Source organism: Bombyx mandarina, chromosome 07 (genome assembly GCF_030267445.1).
Source record: "Bombyx mandarina strain Sakado chromosome 07, ASM3026744v2".
Classification (NCBI taxonomy): Eukaryota; Metazoa; Arthropoda; class Insecta; order Lepidoptera; family Bombycidae; genus Bombyx; species Bombyx mandarina.
Window position 1 is genome coordinate 9,097,404 of NC_143214.1, and position 16,962 is coordinate 9,114,365.

General features: G+C 38.6%; 1 protein-coding gene across 1 annotated transcript in view; it reads right to left on the bottom strand.

Annotated features, from left to right (window-relative positions):
* Positions 1 to 4,290: 4,290 nt before the first annotated feature.
* The window catches only part of Spec2 (CDC42 small effector protein Spec2), an 84,466-nt gene continuing 71,794 nt past the window's right edge, over positions 4,291 to 16,962 (bottom strand). The window contains exons 3-4 of the mRNA XM_028169665.2: positions 8,118 to 8,212; positions 4,291 to 6,242 (exon numbers count right to left, since the gene is read on the bottom strand). Coding sequence (XP_028025466.1) covers positions 6,234 to 6,242; positions 8,118 to 8,212 — 104 coding nt within the window. The 3' untranslated portion in view covers positions 4,291 to 6,233. The remainder of the gene's footprint in view (positions 6,243 to 8,117; positions 8,213 to 16,962) is intronic.

The following is a 16,962-nucleotide window of genomic DNA, read 5'->3' on the forward strand; positions in this document are numbered from 1 at the left end:
GATTCTAAATAGGTGAAAATATTTCCTTCATTGTGAAAGTCTGTGAATGTGATTCAAGAGCGAATTTTATTCGTTAATTAAAAAATTAATTATTATCTGCCTCCGGGATTTCAATATTTTTTTTTTTTTTTTTTTTTTATTGCTTAGTTGGGTGGACGAGCTCACAGCCCACCTGGTGTTAAGTGGTTACTGGAGCCCATAGACATCCACAACGTAAATGCGCCACCCACCTTGAGATACAAGTTCTAAGGTCTCAAGTATAGTTACAACGGCTGCCCCACCCTTCAAACCGAAACGCATTACTGCTTCACGGCAGAAATAGGCAGGGTGGTGGTACCCACCCGCGCGGACTCACAAGAGGTCCTACCACCAGTAATATCGGCATAAGATGAAATAAAGAGTACACTGTATAGAGTATATAGTAAATACAGATGAATGAAATGGACATGTGGCATCCCTGCAAATATTTCAAAGTTTTAACGTTACATATCACCTCGACACTAGATAGATCATCGAAGCAAGTTGTAGCGGAGAACTTCTTTCACCGCTTCAAATTGCCGGAACGATGTTTGGGAACTACTCTTGAGTTGTTAGATCTCCTTTGCAGGCGCTCGGGTAGCTGTTAGCAAATCCCACCCCTCCTGGCTGAGCCCTTGCTCGCCCACCTGACCTGGTAAAACAGGAAAGCCCTCCGGGCCACGAGTAATCTCTCAAATATAAAAAAACAAATACTTTTGATGGTAAAATTAATAAAACAACAAAATTATATATTTTCACGTTCTTTAATAGAACAAATCCGTTATAAACTGTCTATACAATAATATGTAAACATGTAAACACATCACGAATTCGCTTATCAGTACTTTGTCGTTTTAATCAAAAAACGGCAAAATCTTTTCAAAAAAACTCTGTGTTACAAAATAAAATTCGTCAGACAAATACAATACGATTTTTCAGGCCGTCAGCGCAAAAGTGGTTAGGCCCACAATTCATATTCGTGCTTATGTATCGCAATTTATTTAAAACATATTATATATAAATTTTAATGCAAAATCGGCCTATCCCTAGTTTCATCCGTAGATAACAGATGACTTTGTAAACATCATTTTAGGGCGTATTTTTTTTGCCTACGAAGTATTATAAGGGTAAATTCGAACCTCATCATCTCTATACTAACTATGGTAAGCTTAGGCCATTTTTGCGCTGACGGCCTTATTTGTGCTAATATTCTATGTGATACGTATTATCGCATAATATTTAATAGTCTATTCAACTAATTAATAACATGAAATGTGTTTTTTCATGAATTCTACTGTTGAGACGATTGGGTTAAAAAACTATTGCTTAGTTTTTATCTGGCCCGTTTCTTAAAGACGGTCCTTCGTGCAAACGATTATTAGTAGCCCATCGTTCCAAACAGTCTAAAAGTTGTTTTAATGCAATAGAAACAGCAATTTGTGTTTGGGCGAAAAAATCGCTCTCATTTTTTTTTGTAATATCTCAATATTGCCAACAAATCACTAAAGGTGATGACCCGTGACCGCACGACCATTAAGTACGTGTTTTTTATAAAATAATATAATAACATCAAAAGTAACTTAAGTTTTCGCGATCTTGAATGGCCAAGCAATATATTTTTATTAGAATTACCGAGACGGAAGTTTATCCAATTAATATCCCGATATATAGAATGTCTGAAAATGGCTATATCGATTCTTATTAATATACATACATCCAAATTTCATTAACTTGGTGGCATCTATCAAAATATTTCATTCTATTTTTGCTGTAACCAATACATGTTTGTAACGCCATCTAGTATAATTCTGTGGTAACAATATAATATTCATATTACTAATATGAATAAATTCTGCCGTTTTGATACAAAACAAAGGAGTAGCCATTGTGTCACTAAAGAAATTCAGAAAACGAATGCATAAAAACACATTTCCCTTAGACATAATGTACCTATAATTTGCAGGTAAGTAACAAATGACTCATAAAATAGCAATGTCTCATCACCCTTCGTATACCACCCCGCCCCCGTGTAACCTGCCTTTGATGACTCATTTGTTTTTATCGATAATGGCGTTGCGCCCGCCCAACATGCTCACCGCCCTAGTCGGGCTATGTTTTATGACCCAAACTGCACGGACAAAATAATTCTACTATAGGTTTTAAGTAGTAATTATGAGACTACTTCAGAAATCTACGAGATGGCGTTATGAAACATGTTTTTATTGTGTCTAAAATTGTGTTTTTTTTTGTAAAGAGATAAACGGATAGGGGTAAACTTTAAAAACAAAACTTGATTCGAATCGTTTCAGAGATGCAAGAAATACATATAGGTAATAATCACGCGTTACATATTAGAAGAGATAGATCTATAAAACGATAGTATATTATGCGATAATACGGCCAATAAAACAACTACTATGGAAGAATGTTTTGTGCCAATGACCGTGTGAATAAGTGAATTGAACTACATTTTCTTCGCATCAATTTTTTGATTTAAAAACAGTCTATTCGGGAATTAATGGCTAATGATATTGTCTTAAGTAAAGTAATAAGTAAACTTGAAGAGATAAGTTACATTTTTTCGACCTATATTCGAATATAGCGCGAACCAAATTATTATTATTATTTTTTAATTTTTGCGTGTGATATGATTAAAAATCATAATTATGATTTACTACGTGAAAACTAAAGGGGGAAAGGGGGGGTCTTGGTATATACTACGAGTGATCACAGAGGGGAGGGAGAGGTCGAAAAAACAAAAAAAAATGGTCATGTAGTATGGGTACGTTCCCTTAATGCAACAGAATGAAAATGCGTAAATACGATTCACTTATAACACGGTCGTATCACATGCGTAATTCAATTAATTATTCGTTTGTATATGAAATATATTTGCGTTTCAGTCTCCTGTATAAACTCTCCAGTCATTCGATGCCCAAAAAACGTTCGGGCAAGAAGACTGTACACACATAAGGACATACACGTAATCAAATACTGCCCTGAGAAGTGTAACATTTCTTTGACATGGAACTGATAGAACTGTCATATCAATGTTTAAGAAGTATCAATTTAAGTGAAATTTTTTTATTGCACTAAACGCGTTAGGTGATTCTGATGATTCTAGCAATTTTTTTTATTGCTTAGATGGGTGGACGAGTTCACAGCCCACCCGGTGTTAAGTGATTACTGGAGCCCATAGACATCTACAACGTAAATGCGTCACCCACCTTGAGATATAAGTTCTAAGATATAGTTACAACGGCTGCCCTTCAAACCGAAACGGATTACTGCTTCTCGGTAGAAATAGGCAGGTTGGTGCTACCTACCCGCGCGGACTCACAAGAGGTCCTACCACCAGTATAATTAATTATTGCATTCTGTGTGAATGCGGCAGCTAAAATTTTAACAAATGTTTAGTCTCTATTTAACAACTGATTTTAATAACAACTTTTAAAATACCCGAATAGGATCACCATATCACCACTAGCTTATAGTATACGGAAATTGTTTGTAAACAAATCAAACTTTATGAGAAGTTCATATAAAATTTCATCGGTAGTTGATAATATATTTTACCACACTTCTTAAGACAGTAAGTAATCTTTAATTAACTATAATATTATATATAATAAAACTATGAATATTCTAAAGTTTATGAGAATATTTTGACTAAAAATACACAATTGACGATAAAATTGCGTCAATTTTTTTTTGTATACAAAAAAGTACATATTTTCGAGATAAAAGAGGTTCTTCAATTAGGTTCAATAGTGGAGTGATTAAACTAATTGGATTTGTAACGACAACAAGAATAATTGCGTGAAAATACACGAATTTAATATGTCAAAGGAAAAAATTATTGCAATGTCTCAAATCGACTCAAATAGTTCAAAATGTTTAGAAAAAACAACAAAGTTTTCTAAATTAAAAATTTCTACCATACTAAGATACTATCCCGTGTTATTTAACATAAACATGGCTGCCAGACCATACCAGAAAATACCATTATAATCCTCGAGGGCTCGACGAGTAAATTAACCCATAGACACAGCACACTGAGTTTCTCGCCTGATCATCTCAGCGGGTCGCGTTTCCGATACGGTAGTAGATTCTACGAAGCACTGCTCTTGTTAGGGCCAGTGTTATCATCACTCCCGGTTAGAGCCCCGTGCTCAACTACACGTCAAGGAGAAGCTAAATAGCCTTTCAAGACCATCAGCATAGGTATGAAAAAAGGAAAGAACTGCTCCGTCACACAAATGAAAATGTGTATTTACAATTACAATTTATTTATTTTTATTGCCTAGATGTTCGGACGAGCTCACAGCCCACCTGGTGTTAAGTGGTTACTGGAACCCATAGAAATCTATAACGTAAATGCGCCACACACCTTGAGATATAAGTTCTAAGGTCTCAGCATAGTTACAACGGCTGCCCCACCCTTCAAACCGAAACGCATTACTGCTTCACGGCAGAAATAGGCGGGGCGGTGGTACCTATCCGTGCGGACTCACAAGAGGTCCTACCACCAGTAAGAACTACAAATAAAGGCCACGTGTGCTCGTACTTTGCAACAACTATACCTGTCGGCTTGGTAAGTACAGATTTTATGAAGAGCAGGGTTGTCCAGACTACAGCCCGTTTTCATACTACCCGCGACCCATATTTTAATCAGAAAATAGTTATGGATATAAATAGTTTGGATAATAGAATACCTTGACAAAACATATAATCAATATTTGGTATAATATTATTTTTTTTGAGTCACATTTCATTCCCATGATATCATTTAAAGGTTTTAATATTATTGGGAAAATTCTGGAAAGTATTTATTACCCCGTATTTTTTTTTCTTATTTTTATTAAATATTTTTTCCGCAGCCGCAGCAGCTTTTGTAGTAAATTTAATTAGCTCGCAAAGGTATGTAGTTTGGACAGCCCTGATCTAGAGGGTAGGTAGCTGGCGTACGCACCATGCGTCGCATGAGGACAACGACCCCGTGCGTCAACTGAATTTAGTCTTAGATTGCGTTTAATGTAAAACATTTTTTTCTCTATTATCTTATTTAAAGTGTTGTCCGGTCCAAGGTTCCGTTACAAAACGGTCTTAGATGTTATAAATTCAAAGACAATCTCATCTTAACGGCTAGTAATTTATGATAAAAACATTGTTCCTTCGTTGAGTTGCCTCGAAGTGCCCTTAACTATTCCCATTAAGCTTAAGATATTTCGTAATCAAAATTCTATTTCAAATATTTGGTAACGAATTTTTATGTACAATGTACATAACTGCTATTGTATGTTGTCGTGGAAACCAAATTTTGTATATTATTTACGTAAATTTCAACAAATTGAGAACGAACCGCCGAAGTGAGTACACAATCTTAAAGGTTTTTATTATTAAATATATATTATAACTTATATAATGACTGTATCGATATGCAGGTATGTGCAATTACAATTGTTTCACGTTGAACTGTAAACTTGAGGTTTTTTTTTAATTCGTATCCCTGTTGTTGTTTTTTTTGATTACTCATATTATTTTGCGGTTTTTAATTGGCTTTTATTACTTTAAGACCGTATGTTGTTTTATTAATCTAAAGTAAAATGGCGGGAATTCGTTGAGACTTTTTAGAAGGATCGCGAAGCCGTATCCAGCAATTTAATTTCCAATTAGTTTTCTTTTATTCTTTTTAGAACGGGCTTCGACAAAATTAATACAAAACGTCCCTCGTCCCGCCAAAAACAGCTGTAGTTGCCAGGAAAAAAAAGTACACACATATGCGATTTTATATTTCAATCTCACGTCGATCGTAACGCGGCAAACTAATATACGCGTTTACTAACATTAATTTCACGGTTTCTTTTCCAATACAAAAAAAAAATAAAGTACAAAAACCGTTAAACACCTTCAACGAACCGGTACAATCGTAACTTAAACACACAAAGGAACTTAATTAACGTAAATTCAAATAACTAACTAAATTAAATTCATAGTCCCCAAAACGATATTAATTTTTTTTTTTAAATATAATAAAATAGGTAACGTTACAATTTCGTTTAAATTTTTTTTATGGTCTTCCTATACATATACACAACAAGAGGTTAAACTAAACTTAAAATAAATACGTTTAATTAGATCATAATAAGACACACCGTCCTTCTGCCACTCTTGACTCTGTTTTGTCACTATGGTCCTTGATGGTGCGATGGGCATCAGTAAACCTGGAATATTTACAAAGAATACAAATTAATATGTAGTCGCGTATGCTCTGCGGTTAGGCGAGGACATGATGCCATGGGACAACATCGTGAGGTCGAAACTCGTGGATGGAGTTGTCATTTTTCTCATACCTATGCTGATAGCCTTGAGAGGTTATTTCAGCTTTACCCTAGCGTGTAGGTGAGCTCTCGGGGCTCAAACCGGGAGTGTTGCTAACACTGGCCCTAGGAAGAGCAGTGTTTCGCAGAATCTACCACCGAATCGGAAACGCGACCCACTGCGAAGATCCGGCGAGAAACTCAGTGCTATCTTAATATGGGTTAATTTACTCGTCGGCGGACATAGACAGAGTGGTGGTACCTACCGTGCGGACTCACAAAACGTTCTTTTTATTTTTTGCTTCGGTGTGTGGACGAGCTTACGGCCCCCCTGATGTTAAGTGATCACCGAAGCCCATAGACATCTACAACGGAAATGCTGCCACCCATTTTGACACATGAGTTCTAAGGTCTCAGGTTTTAGCAGTACAACGACTTGTCCTATCTTTCAAACCGAAACGCATTACTGCTTCACGGCAGAAATAGGCAGGGTGGTGGTACCTACCCGTGCGGACTCACAAGACGTCCTACCACCAGTATAAAGCGTGCTTCACTTAAAGTTGTGCTTTTTTTCTGCATCATGAATCTAGGCCACTAAAGCTTTAACTACCCTCATAATTTTAAATTGCTTAATTATTATTAAGACGATGGGCTGACGACAACCGAAACAATAGATAAGGACTGGCAAATTATCGGCAAGGACAGAGATGAGTAGAAAGGACTGGAGGAGGCCTTCGAGGAGTCGTACATATCCAATAACAAAAACTAACTTATTAACCTATAGACAATAAACAAAGCATTAATAACTAACTAAACATTAACAAACAAATACCACATTTTTCGTTGTGGCCTAAAGGATAAAACGTCCGGTGCATTCGTATGTAGCGATGCACCGGCGTTCGAATCCCGCAGGCGGGTACCAATTTTTCTAATGAAATACGTACTCATCAAATGTTCACGATTGACTTCCACGGTGAAGGAACAACATCGTGTAATAAAAATCAAACCCGCAAAATTATAATTTGCCTAATCACTGGTGTTAGGACCTCTTGGGAGTCCGCACGGGTAGGTACCACCACCCCGCCTATTTCCGCCGTGAAGCAATGCGTTTCGGTTCGAAGGGTGGGGTAGCCGTTGTAACTATACTGAGATCTTAGAACTTATATCTGGAGGTGGGTGGCGCATTTACGTTGTAGATTTCTATGGGCTCCAGTAACCACTTAAAACCAGGTGGGCTGTGAGCTCGTCCATCCATCTAAGCACTAAAAAAAAACATTTGCAATGAAAATTAAGGATATGGAAATACAAGCTTTTTTTTATTATTAATTATTGTTACGCGCCCCAGCGAAGTATAAATTGAAATTGTATTAGCACTTAGAACACTTTAAATTTCTCAATTCAATTTTTCCGCTTCGCTTCAGGCGATTCGTTCGCTGTTTCACTTCGAGTAGTTCCGATTACTAACTGACTGCGTGTCGTTGGGTCTTCGTGTCCCCTTGGGGCCTCGGGGCAATCCCCTCTGCTCGGGCTTTGACTGACTGCGTGCCATCTTTGCAACGCTTTTATAGTCGATAGACATCCCTATAATCGTCGAGAACATTCCTCACATGTCGCGTACTTTCGATGTGTGTTTCCGCTATCGGACAATAGATGGCGTTGTACTCCTTGAGCGTTCTAGATGCTACTAGATCCTTCGATATTCGTTACGGCTATTCGGCGATAGATGGCGTTGGCCTTACCGGCGTAACTTAATTATTATTAATGATTTATATTAATTACCTTGACGCCGTACGCCATTTCGTATCCACCTTTACTCTGCATCTGGTTCTGCATAGAGTGGAGAAGCGACGCCGGAATGTCGACATCCGTTGACCCTGAAATACGGTAGGTTGATAATGAATTTCGTGACATTAATGCTTCATTCGAATAACACGCAAGTTAATACTGATAACGCACGACATTGAAATTACTTTGGTCGTGTGAATAAATATACAGGGTGTCCCAGAAAGAATGGATAATCCTGAAACACCTCATAGTAGAGCTATTGGGGACTCAAAAAAAATCTTAGGCAGTATCCACATGTATCTCACTAACTTTGAGACGTGTCGTCTGAAGGTATGACCGCTAACATAATACTAGTCCGTTAAGCCACAGTACCTCAAACTATGCAACATTCGAAATATTAAAATGATCGTAAAATAAATTTTATTGACGTCCACAAATAGCCTCATATATATAGTTCATAAAAACTAATTTAAATAGAATATTAATACTACTGATACGTCTGTGTTTGCAATACTGTTTTTTTTTCATTCCACTTTTGACATTCACATTTGAAGAATATTGAATTAATAATAAAATCATTTTAATAAATTTTATCGATTTTATTACTCAACAATTTATCGAAGACAGAAATTTAATTTGTTTATGCATATTTTCGCGGTACCTTGTGATTGTTGGCAAAAATGATTTATTTCACGACATCAATTCAGTAGCAGCATGTTATTTTGTAACCAAAGCGATTCCTTTATGAATACTACTTATTGCAATGTATATATTGTTAGAGGAAGTCTGAAAGTGGCACCTGTGAGAGAGAAGCTGAGGAGTGCGCGTTTGGGATGGTATGGACATGTGATGAGAAGAAATGAAAATGAGGTTGGTAAGAGAGTGTTAACTATGAATGTGGAAGGATATAGAGGAAGGGGTAGACCTAACAAAAATGAATGGATTGTATGAAAGACGACATGGGTAAGAGGGAAGTGAGCGAAGAAATGGTATATGATAGAAGAGTATGGAAGGAGAAAATATGTTATATGATAATGATGATTACTTATTGCAATGTTATCGGTCTCATGGTATAGTACTGTTACGGGGTGGATTCAGGAGCTCTTTTAAAAAAAAAGGAAACTGTGACTGGCACTGTGTTTATTTTATAAAAGAAATAGTACAAAAGATGTGTGTTTCCGCTACTAAAGCCAAATCTGTTCGGCCGCGCTTTAGTAATAAATCGTCTTTATATAGAAACCATGCATTCAAGAATGCCTTATTCTGAATCTTATACCTTTAAAAGAGCAATTCTTGTATATTAATATACCTATATAATATGAATCTCGGAAACGGCTCCAACGAATTTCATAAAATTTTGTATACAGGGGATTTCGGAGGCGATAAATACTACTAGCTACGATTTATTTTCAGAAAATGTTTTTTTTTCAATAATCAACTCTTCTCGACATCTATTGGCGAATAATAATACTATTTTTCTTAATTGAGGGCAACTAACCGCTTTAAAGGCGATGGCAAGGCAAGATGTCGTAATAAAAAAAAACCGAGCAAAGCGCGGTCATCATCTAATTATTATTTATATTGCGTTATTATTGAGGGGCATATGTGACAGTATCACCGCACGCAGACTTTCGCTGTGAGAACATATCGTAAATCTTTCCATGGACCGGACCATAAATCTCCTCCCACGGAGATGTTAGTTGTAAAGGAGAAACTATGCAAGTGATTTAAATTACTTAACGCGTTGAACGCCATATGACAAATCGAGTATTTTCATTCGGACCACGGTGCTCACCGGTGAGGCTATCTTACTGAACCGTTTGCGCCATAAAGGTCACCACTTAAGCGGTTAAACGCTTCCTACAAACCACAGACTGCAGCTATCAAACAATACGCGTATGGAAATGAGCTGCGTGGCCCTTTAGTCCAGCCTTTCCCAAAGTGGGCGATAACACCTCCTTGCGGGCGCTGCAGTCCTAAAGGGGGGCAGCAAGAGACCCAGAAAAAAATGGAGGCGTTGTGTAAAGGCTTGCGAGGCGATTTGTAATTTCATCTAGGAGGACTCTTAGACACCGACTGAGCACTCGCTATAGTGGTTTTTAAAGGGTGAAAAAATGGGGGCGCTATAAAATAATTTATTCTCAAAGTGGGCAATAGACAAAATAAGTTTACGAGCCTCTCTGCTTTAGCCGAAGGAACGTCTTAGTTTGCACTTTGTGCTTCAATTAAAATTTTGTATCATGAATCCAGGTCATTAAAGCTCTATCTACTCTGGTAATTTAAATAGCTTAACATCAAGTTTTTGTATTTATTTCTGACTGGTAAATCCCAGCCACGTTTCGCTATAACTATTTCTAAATAAGCATTTAAATAATTAGAGGTGGCCCAATAAATACATAGATAAAAAAATTAAATAATTGTCCATATAAGTGACACACATTTATTGAAACAACTCGCACGCCACCTATCACACGTTAATGGCACTATTCTGGACGCTCTCCCTGATTTGGTATTATCGACAACCGGTTTAACTATTGGCCAGTCGAAAAAATTTGCGTAAAGGACACTGTAAAAGATTCCGAATTTTATAATTATTATTTGACCTTGACTCTTTAGAGGAAGCGCTATGCTCATGGTAATACGGGTGAAGCCACTTATATACAACGCTGTTCATTTTGCTATCAGCTCCACGCTCAAATGTGTTCGCCTTGGACGAAGGTCGCATCCATTAAAACGATTATAGTGTAGTTTTTAAATTTATCTGGTTTTTCGTGTATGTTTTAGTCGCTTAAGCTGCGTTCAGACTACGCTATACTATAGTACCATATGCTCACTCTAACCGGCGCCATCTAGGCGGGCTTCGGTTAGCTTGCCGACCGAGAGGGCTGGTGGTCGTGGCGCCGACGACCGCTAATCCGGCGTCCCGAGGGAGAGGGTGATGGGAGAGATGTGCTCCGCACTAAACGCTCCACTTTCCCCCCTTTGCCTTTTCATGAGTTCTGTCTCATGCGAGGTTTGCGAGGTTTGCGATTTCCTCCTGACCAAAATAAAATAAAATACTATACCATATAGTATAGCATAGTAAGCCAATAATATATAGTACAGCACAGCGTGAACGTATCCACAACAATGTATGGTGCGCGATATTGTTGTGCTATGAACTATGTACTATATGCTATTATATTATAGCGTAATCTGAAAGCAGCTTTAGTGTTTAGCACGTTACTGTTCGGAAGCCCTGTCCGTGCGTTGCTGGAATAGCCCCTGGGTTGCCAGCAAATGAGTAGGATAAAAGGTTTAGGTAGGTTTTTTCCCTAACCTTTTTTTTTATTGCCTAGATGGGTGGACGAGCTCACAGCCCACCTGGTGTTAAGTGGTTACTGGAGCCCATAGACATCCACAACGTAAATGCGCCACCCACCTTGAGATATAAGTTCTAAGGTCTCAGTATAGTTACAACCACGGAATAGATAAATAAGGTTGGAAAGGCCTTTGCTTTAATTTTGTATTAGAACTAGTGTCGCCGCTTCATCCCCACTATTTTAATTTCTACACATACGCAAACTATGATTACAAATATTTCGCACACAACAAAAACACCCACACATAAATCTCAGGGCAGATATTCGTTCGCAAACTAACACAAAACTCCTGTATGCATACACACTCACACACGCAAAAAGGCAATAAAAATGTTCATACACGCTAGTGCTTGATAAAACCGATATTCTTTAACGATAAATTATCTGACGAATGAATGGGGAAAAATGAAACATGAAATAAATATTGGAAAAAAACTATTTTACTTTTATTAATTACAAATAATCACTGTCCCTGGAATAAAACGTATTTGTTAAGCAGTTGGCGCTTGCTATTAATTGCGAATGAATTTTTCAAAACAAAGTGTTTTATGGTAAAATCATTTTCAGTAAAATGTTTAGAGCAAATGGTACTCGTCTTTGTCTCCAGTTTCTACCTGTCACGTCAATCCATTGTTCCCTGGCGTTAGGTTCTTTAGGAAGCCTAAAATTTATAATTTATTGCATAAGTCAAATAGCATTTTACTTAGATTTTAATACGTCTTAGACAATATAGTAAATACCCGTAAATGAGAGGTCTACATGTCCCTTTATATTATACATATTTATTTTACTCAAAATACGTCTCACTAAGAATATACTAGATATCATTAATTAAATATAAAATAATACAAAAATTATCCATGTCAAATGTAAATATAGTCGAGAATTCTGTCGATGATTATATTTCACCACATGGTCACCTCACTATCGACAAACTAACGCCGTGCACCACGGCCAATCAGGGCAAAGGCCGAAATTTCAAAGATTAAAGTGTAGAGAACGCAATGCATGTAGTACATTGGAAGCGGACTTGGTCATTGCGTTCAATGGGCGAGTACACATCGCGCAATGTATGTTATTTCTGACTTGTTGCAATAATGTTGTTAATGTTTGGAATTTCATAATGCTCAGTATATTTTTATGTTTTAGACAAATAATATTGTAATTAAATGGTAATTTCGACTTACCGATCGAAAGATATACCTCCTCGCTCTATACTTGAGGTCTGACTTTTTGTTTTACAAGTTATAATTGCACAACAGGCATTATAAAGCGGAGATCTGTTCGCCCAAGTAGTCCGAAGCGCATTAAACGCGGTGAATGAAAGAATAGGTCGAGTTATGATTGTAGAATCATAACTGTAGCACGCTTGCCCCGCCTACATTACCATTCCAACCTTATTTATCTATTCCGTGGTTACAACGGCTGCCCCACCCTTTAAACCGAAACGCATTACTGCTTCACGGCAGAAATGGGCAGGGCGGTGGTACCCACCCGCGCGGACTCTCAGAGGTCCTACCACAAATAAAAACCTACCTAAGCTGGTGGTAGCCTTTAGAGGCTATGCTATGTAACTGAGCGAGTTAGTGACCTCTAACCTGAGGACGTTGCTAGCATTGGCCCTAGCAAGAGCAGTGGTTCGCAGAATTTACCACCGGATCGGAAACATCAGTCACTTAGAAGATCCTGCGAGAAACTGAGGCGAGAGGCTATGTCTGTGGCTATATTTCCTGGCCGAACCTTGCGTCGCAAGCGACGGGTTCGACGAGAACCGTGACCGGTGAAAAATAGGAGCCCACAGTCAAATAACGCAGGAACTATAGAAACGCCAATGAATCTTCAATCATATTTATTAGTGACTAAAACAGGTAATTAAAACCTGTTTATAATTTTTATTTAGATAGTTTTTAAGACTTTGTTGGTGGTTTCGTTCGTGTTATACGTTTATTTTTTTATTGCTTAATTGGGGGGGACGAGCTCACAGCCCACCTGGTGTTAAGTGGTTACTGGAGGCCATAGACATCTACAAAGTAAATGCGCCACTCACCTTGAGATATAAGTTGTAAGGTCTCAGTATAGTTACAACGGCTGCCCCAGCCTTCAAACCGAAACGCATTACCGCTTCACGGCAGAAATAGGCAGGGTGGTGGTACCTACCCGTGCGGACTCATAAGAGGTCCTACCACCAGTAAATGCAATGATCATGATGCAATTGATGTTCAATCGATACTGATGATTGGGCGTTTTGCGAGTCCGCACGGGTAGGTACCACTGCCCTGCCTATTTTTGCGCTGAAGCATGCGTTTCGGTTTGTAGGGTGGGGGGTGTTCACTTTGTTGTCTGTCAACTCCGGTAACTACTTAACATCAGGGAAGCCGAGAGCTCGTCCACGCATCGCATATAATAATTGATTTATGTGACCGCGCATCGGATAGTATCGGATAATAAGTCGTGACCGCGGAATAATGCGGATATCCTCGTTCATTGATTACCTTGAAATCTTTGGTTTTCATAAAATAAATAAATAAAAAAGTGGGCATTGTGTGCATAGATATTTTAAGTTTTATTTTGTTAGCCACGGGCATACGTCATTGTTCTTAAACTAGTAGACATGTTTTTTTTTTTTTGTTGCTTAGATGGGTGGACGAGCTCACAGCCCACCTGGTGTTAAGTGGTTACTGGAGCCCATAGACATCTACAACGTAAATGCGCCACCCACCTTGAGATATAAGTTCTAAGGTCTCAAGTATAGTTACAGCGGCTGCCCCACCCTTCCAACTGAAACGCATTACTGCTTCACGGCAGAAATATGCAGGGAGGTGGTACCCACCCGCGCGGACACACAAGAGGTCCTACCACCAGTAATTACGCAAATTATAATTTTGCGAAGTTGGTAAATCGTGTATTGGGCTTGCTCTCCGAACGACTCATCTGTTGAACGTGCTCACTCAGAACGCATCTAACGACTAATGAACTTTAAATTACACGTGTTAATGATATAAGTAACGTGCTGAATCAAGAATATTTCCAAACAATGCAACCGAATTCAAATGAAAACATGTAAAGATAGCTCTAATTGCTTTATTTCGACATTAAGTGTGTGCGTTGCATTGTTTTTATTATAATAGTGATTTCTAGGTCTATTGGACGAATGATTGTTTTGTGTTGTAATAAAGCCGGCTCTCGTTCTAAATTGTATATTATAGCTGGTTTTATTAAAAACTAGCTGACCCGGCAGACTTCGTAGTGCCTCAATCGATAAATAAAATACCTAAAAGGAATCCGTCCGACAGGGGATACATGAAAGGGAAAACAACATTGTTATTTTCATTTAATTCCGAGCATTTTCAAATTTATTTACCTTTTAAAGCTTCTCTGGACTTCCACAAATAAATCAAGACCAAAATCGGCCAAATCGGTCCAGCCGTTCTCGAGTTTTAGCGAGACTAACGAACAGCAATTCATTTTTTTTATTAAAAATATTGATTTCTTGAAACGTTTCGCTTGCCATCTAACATACGTTGAAGATAATAGGACAGAAGCCTTCCCTAGTGTACCAAATTGCATCACATCCGATTGTGATGGCTCCGGAACGTTTATACAGAACAAGGTGTGTGGCGCATTTACGTTGTAGATGTCTATGGGTTCCAGTAACCACTTAACACCAGGTGGGCTGTGAGCTCGTCCACACATCTAGGCATTAAAATAAAATAAAATAAACATTTTTTTCAAACACAGACTTTAATATATACTTTTAGCAACGGCTTAATAATTTAAATAAATAAAAAAATACAAAAGTGGGTAGGAACGATCGACACAGAATATTAAATCTAAGACAAGTGAACGCTGCGCGCGCTTCCAGCAAAAGTGATCCGAGGTGGCGTGATGTCCCCGCTGGTCGGTCGGTTGCCCCTCCAGATGACGTCACGAGTCCACGTGAGTGCTCGTCATCAATGGCTCCGCCCATCGACTTTGACTTAAGAGGAAGTCGCCTCTAATACGGCCTCTCCTGACTGGTGGACGTCCACGTTCACCTCCATGTCATGACCGTCTTCAATCTCTGACGATGCAGGACTCACTGTGTGCACAGCGTTTCTATCGGGGTGTTCTATGATATCGTCATAGAAATAGATTGTTTGCATTACCATCATGATTTTTGTACCATGAACCATTAGTAAAAGTTAGTAGTTTTTGTGAGCATTTTACATCACATTTCAGTGTGTTCATGTATAGTAAGTAGGCTCTTGTTGAGTTACGTTAGATGTACTGACGACATGGCACTGTTACCATATCGGGTGTATAATATACTGTGAGTGTAAAGTCTGGTTGACATGGCCAAGTTAACATGTCAAGCCAATACACTCGTAACGTGAACTGCGTTACCACGTCACACCTTTACGTGAACTTTGTTACCACGTCACAACATATACGTGAACTATGTTACCACGTTACAACATCTACGTGAACTATGTTACCACGTTACAACATCTACGTGAACTATGTTACCACGGTACAACATCTACGTGAACAATGTTACCACGTAAATCTCTGCGTGAACTATGTTACCACGTAACGGCCTGGCCACGGGGATCGGCGGTGCGAACAGCGAAGCGGTGGACGAGGCGACCATTCGCGCAGCACCGTTTGCAGGCCACGGGTACTCACGTTCGCCGCCGCGACTAGTAAGGAAGTCCGACAGCGAAATGTCTATATCGAAATTATCTCGATATTGCTTACAAATTAATAGATTTTTGGTTCAGGACCTATTATTTGGAAAAGATTGAGAAGTACATGATTTGAATAAGAATCGGAGTATACCTAAAGATGGAGAATTCCACAAGAAGTACGAGAAATACTTTGGGTGGCTAGACTTCCAAATAGCTGGTCTAGCTAGTATTTCAGCTAATTTTTTTTTATTGCTTAGATGGGTGGACGAGCTCACAGCCCACGTTGTGTTAAGTGGTTACTGGAGCCCATAGACATCCACAACGGAAATGCGCCACCCACCTTGAGATATAAGTTCTAAGGTCTCAAGTATAGTTATAATGGCTGCCTCACCCTTCAAACCGAAACGCATTACTACTTCACGGCAGAAATAGGCAGGGTGGTAGTACCCACCCGTGTGGACTCACAAGAGGTCCTACCACCAGTAATTACGCAAATTATAATTTTGAGGATTTCATTTTTATTACACGATGTTATTCCTTCACCGTGGAAATCAATCGTGAACATTTGTCGAGTACGTATTTCATTACAAAAATTGGTACCCGCCTGATATTCGAACACCGGTGAATCGCTCAACACGATTGCACCGGACGTCCCTTAGGCCACGACGACTTTAAAAATATAAAATAAAAAATAAATAAAAAATATAAAAATTTCGGCGGTAATTTTTCGCGGCGAAAACAACTAAACTCATTTAATCACTGCACTATTCGCCGCGACTACCGCTCGACTCCGTGGCTCGCGCCGTCCGT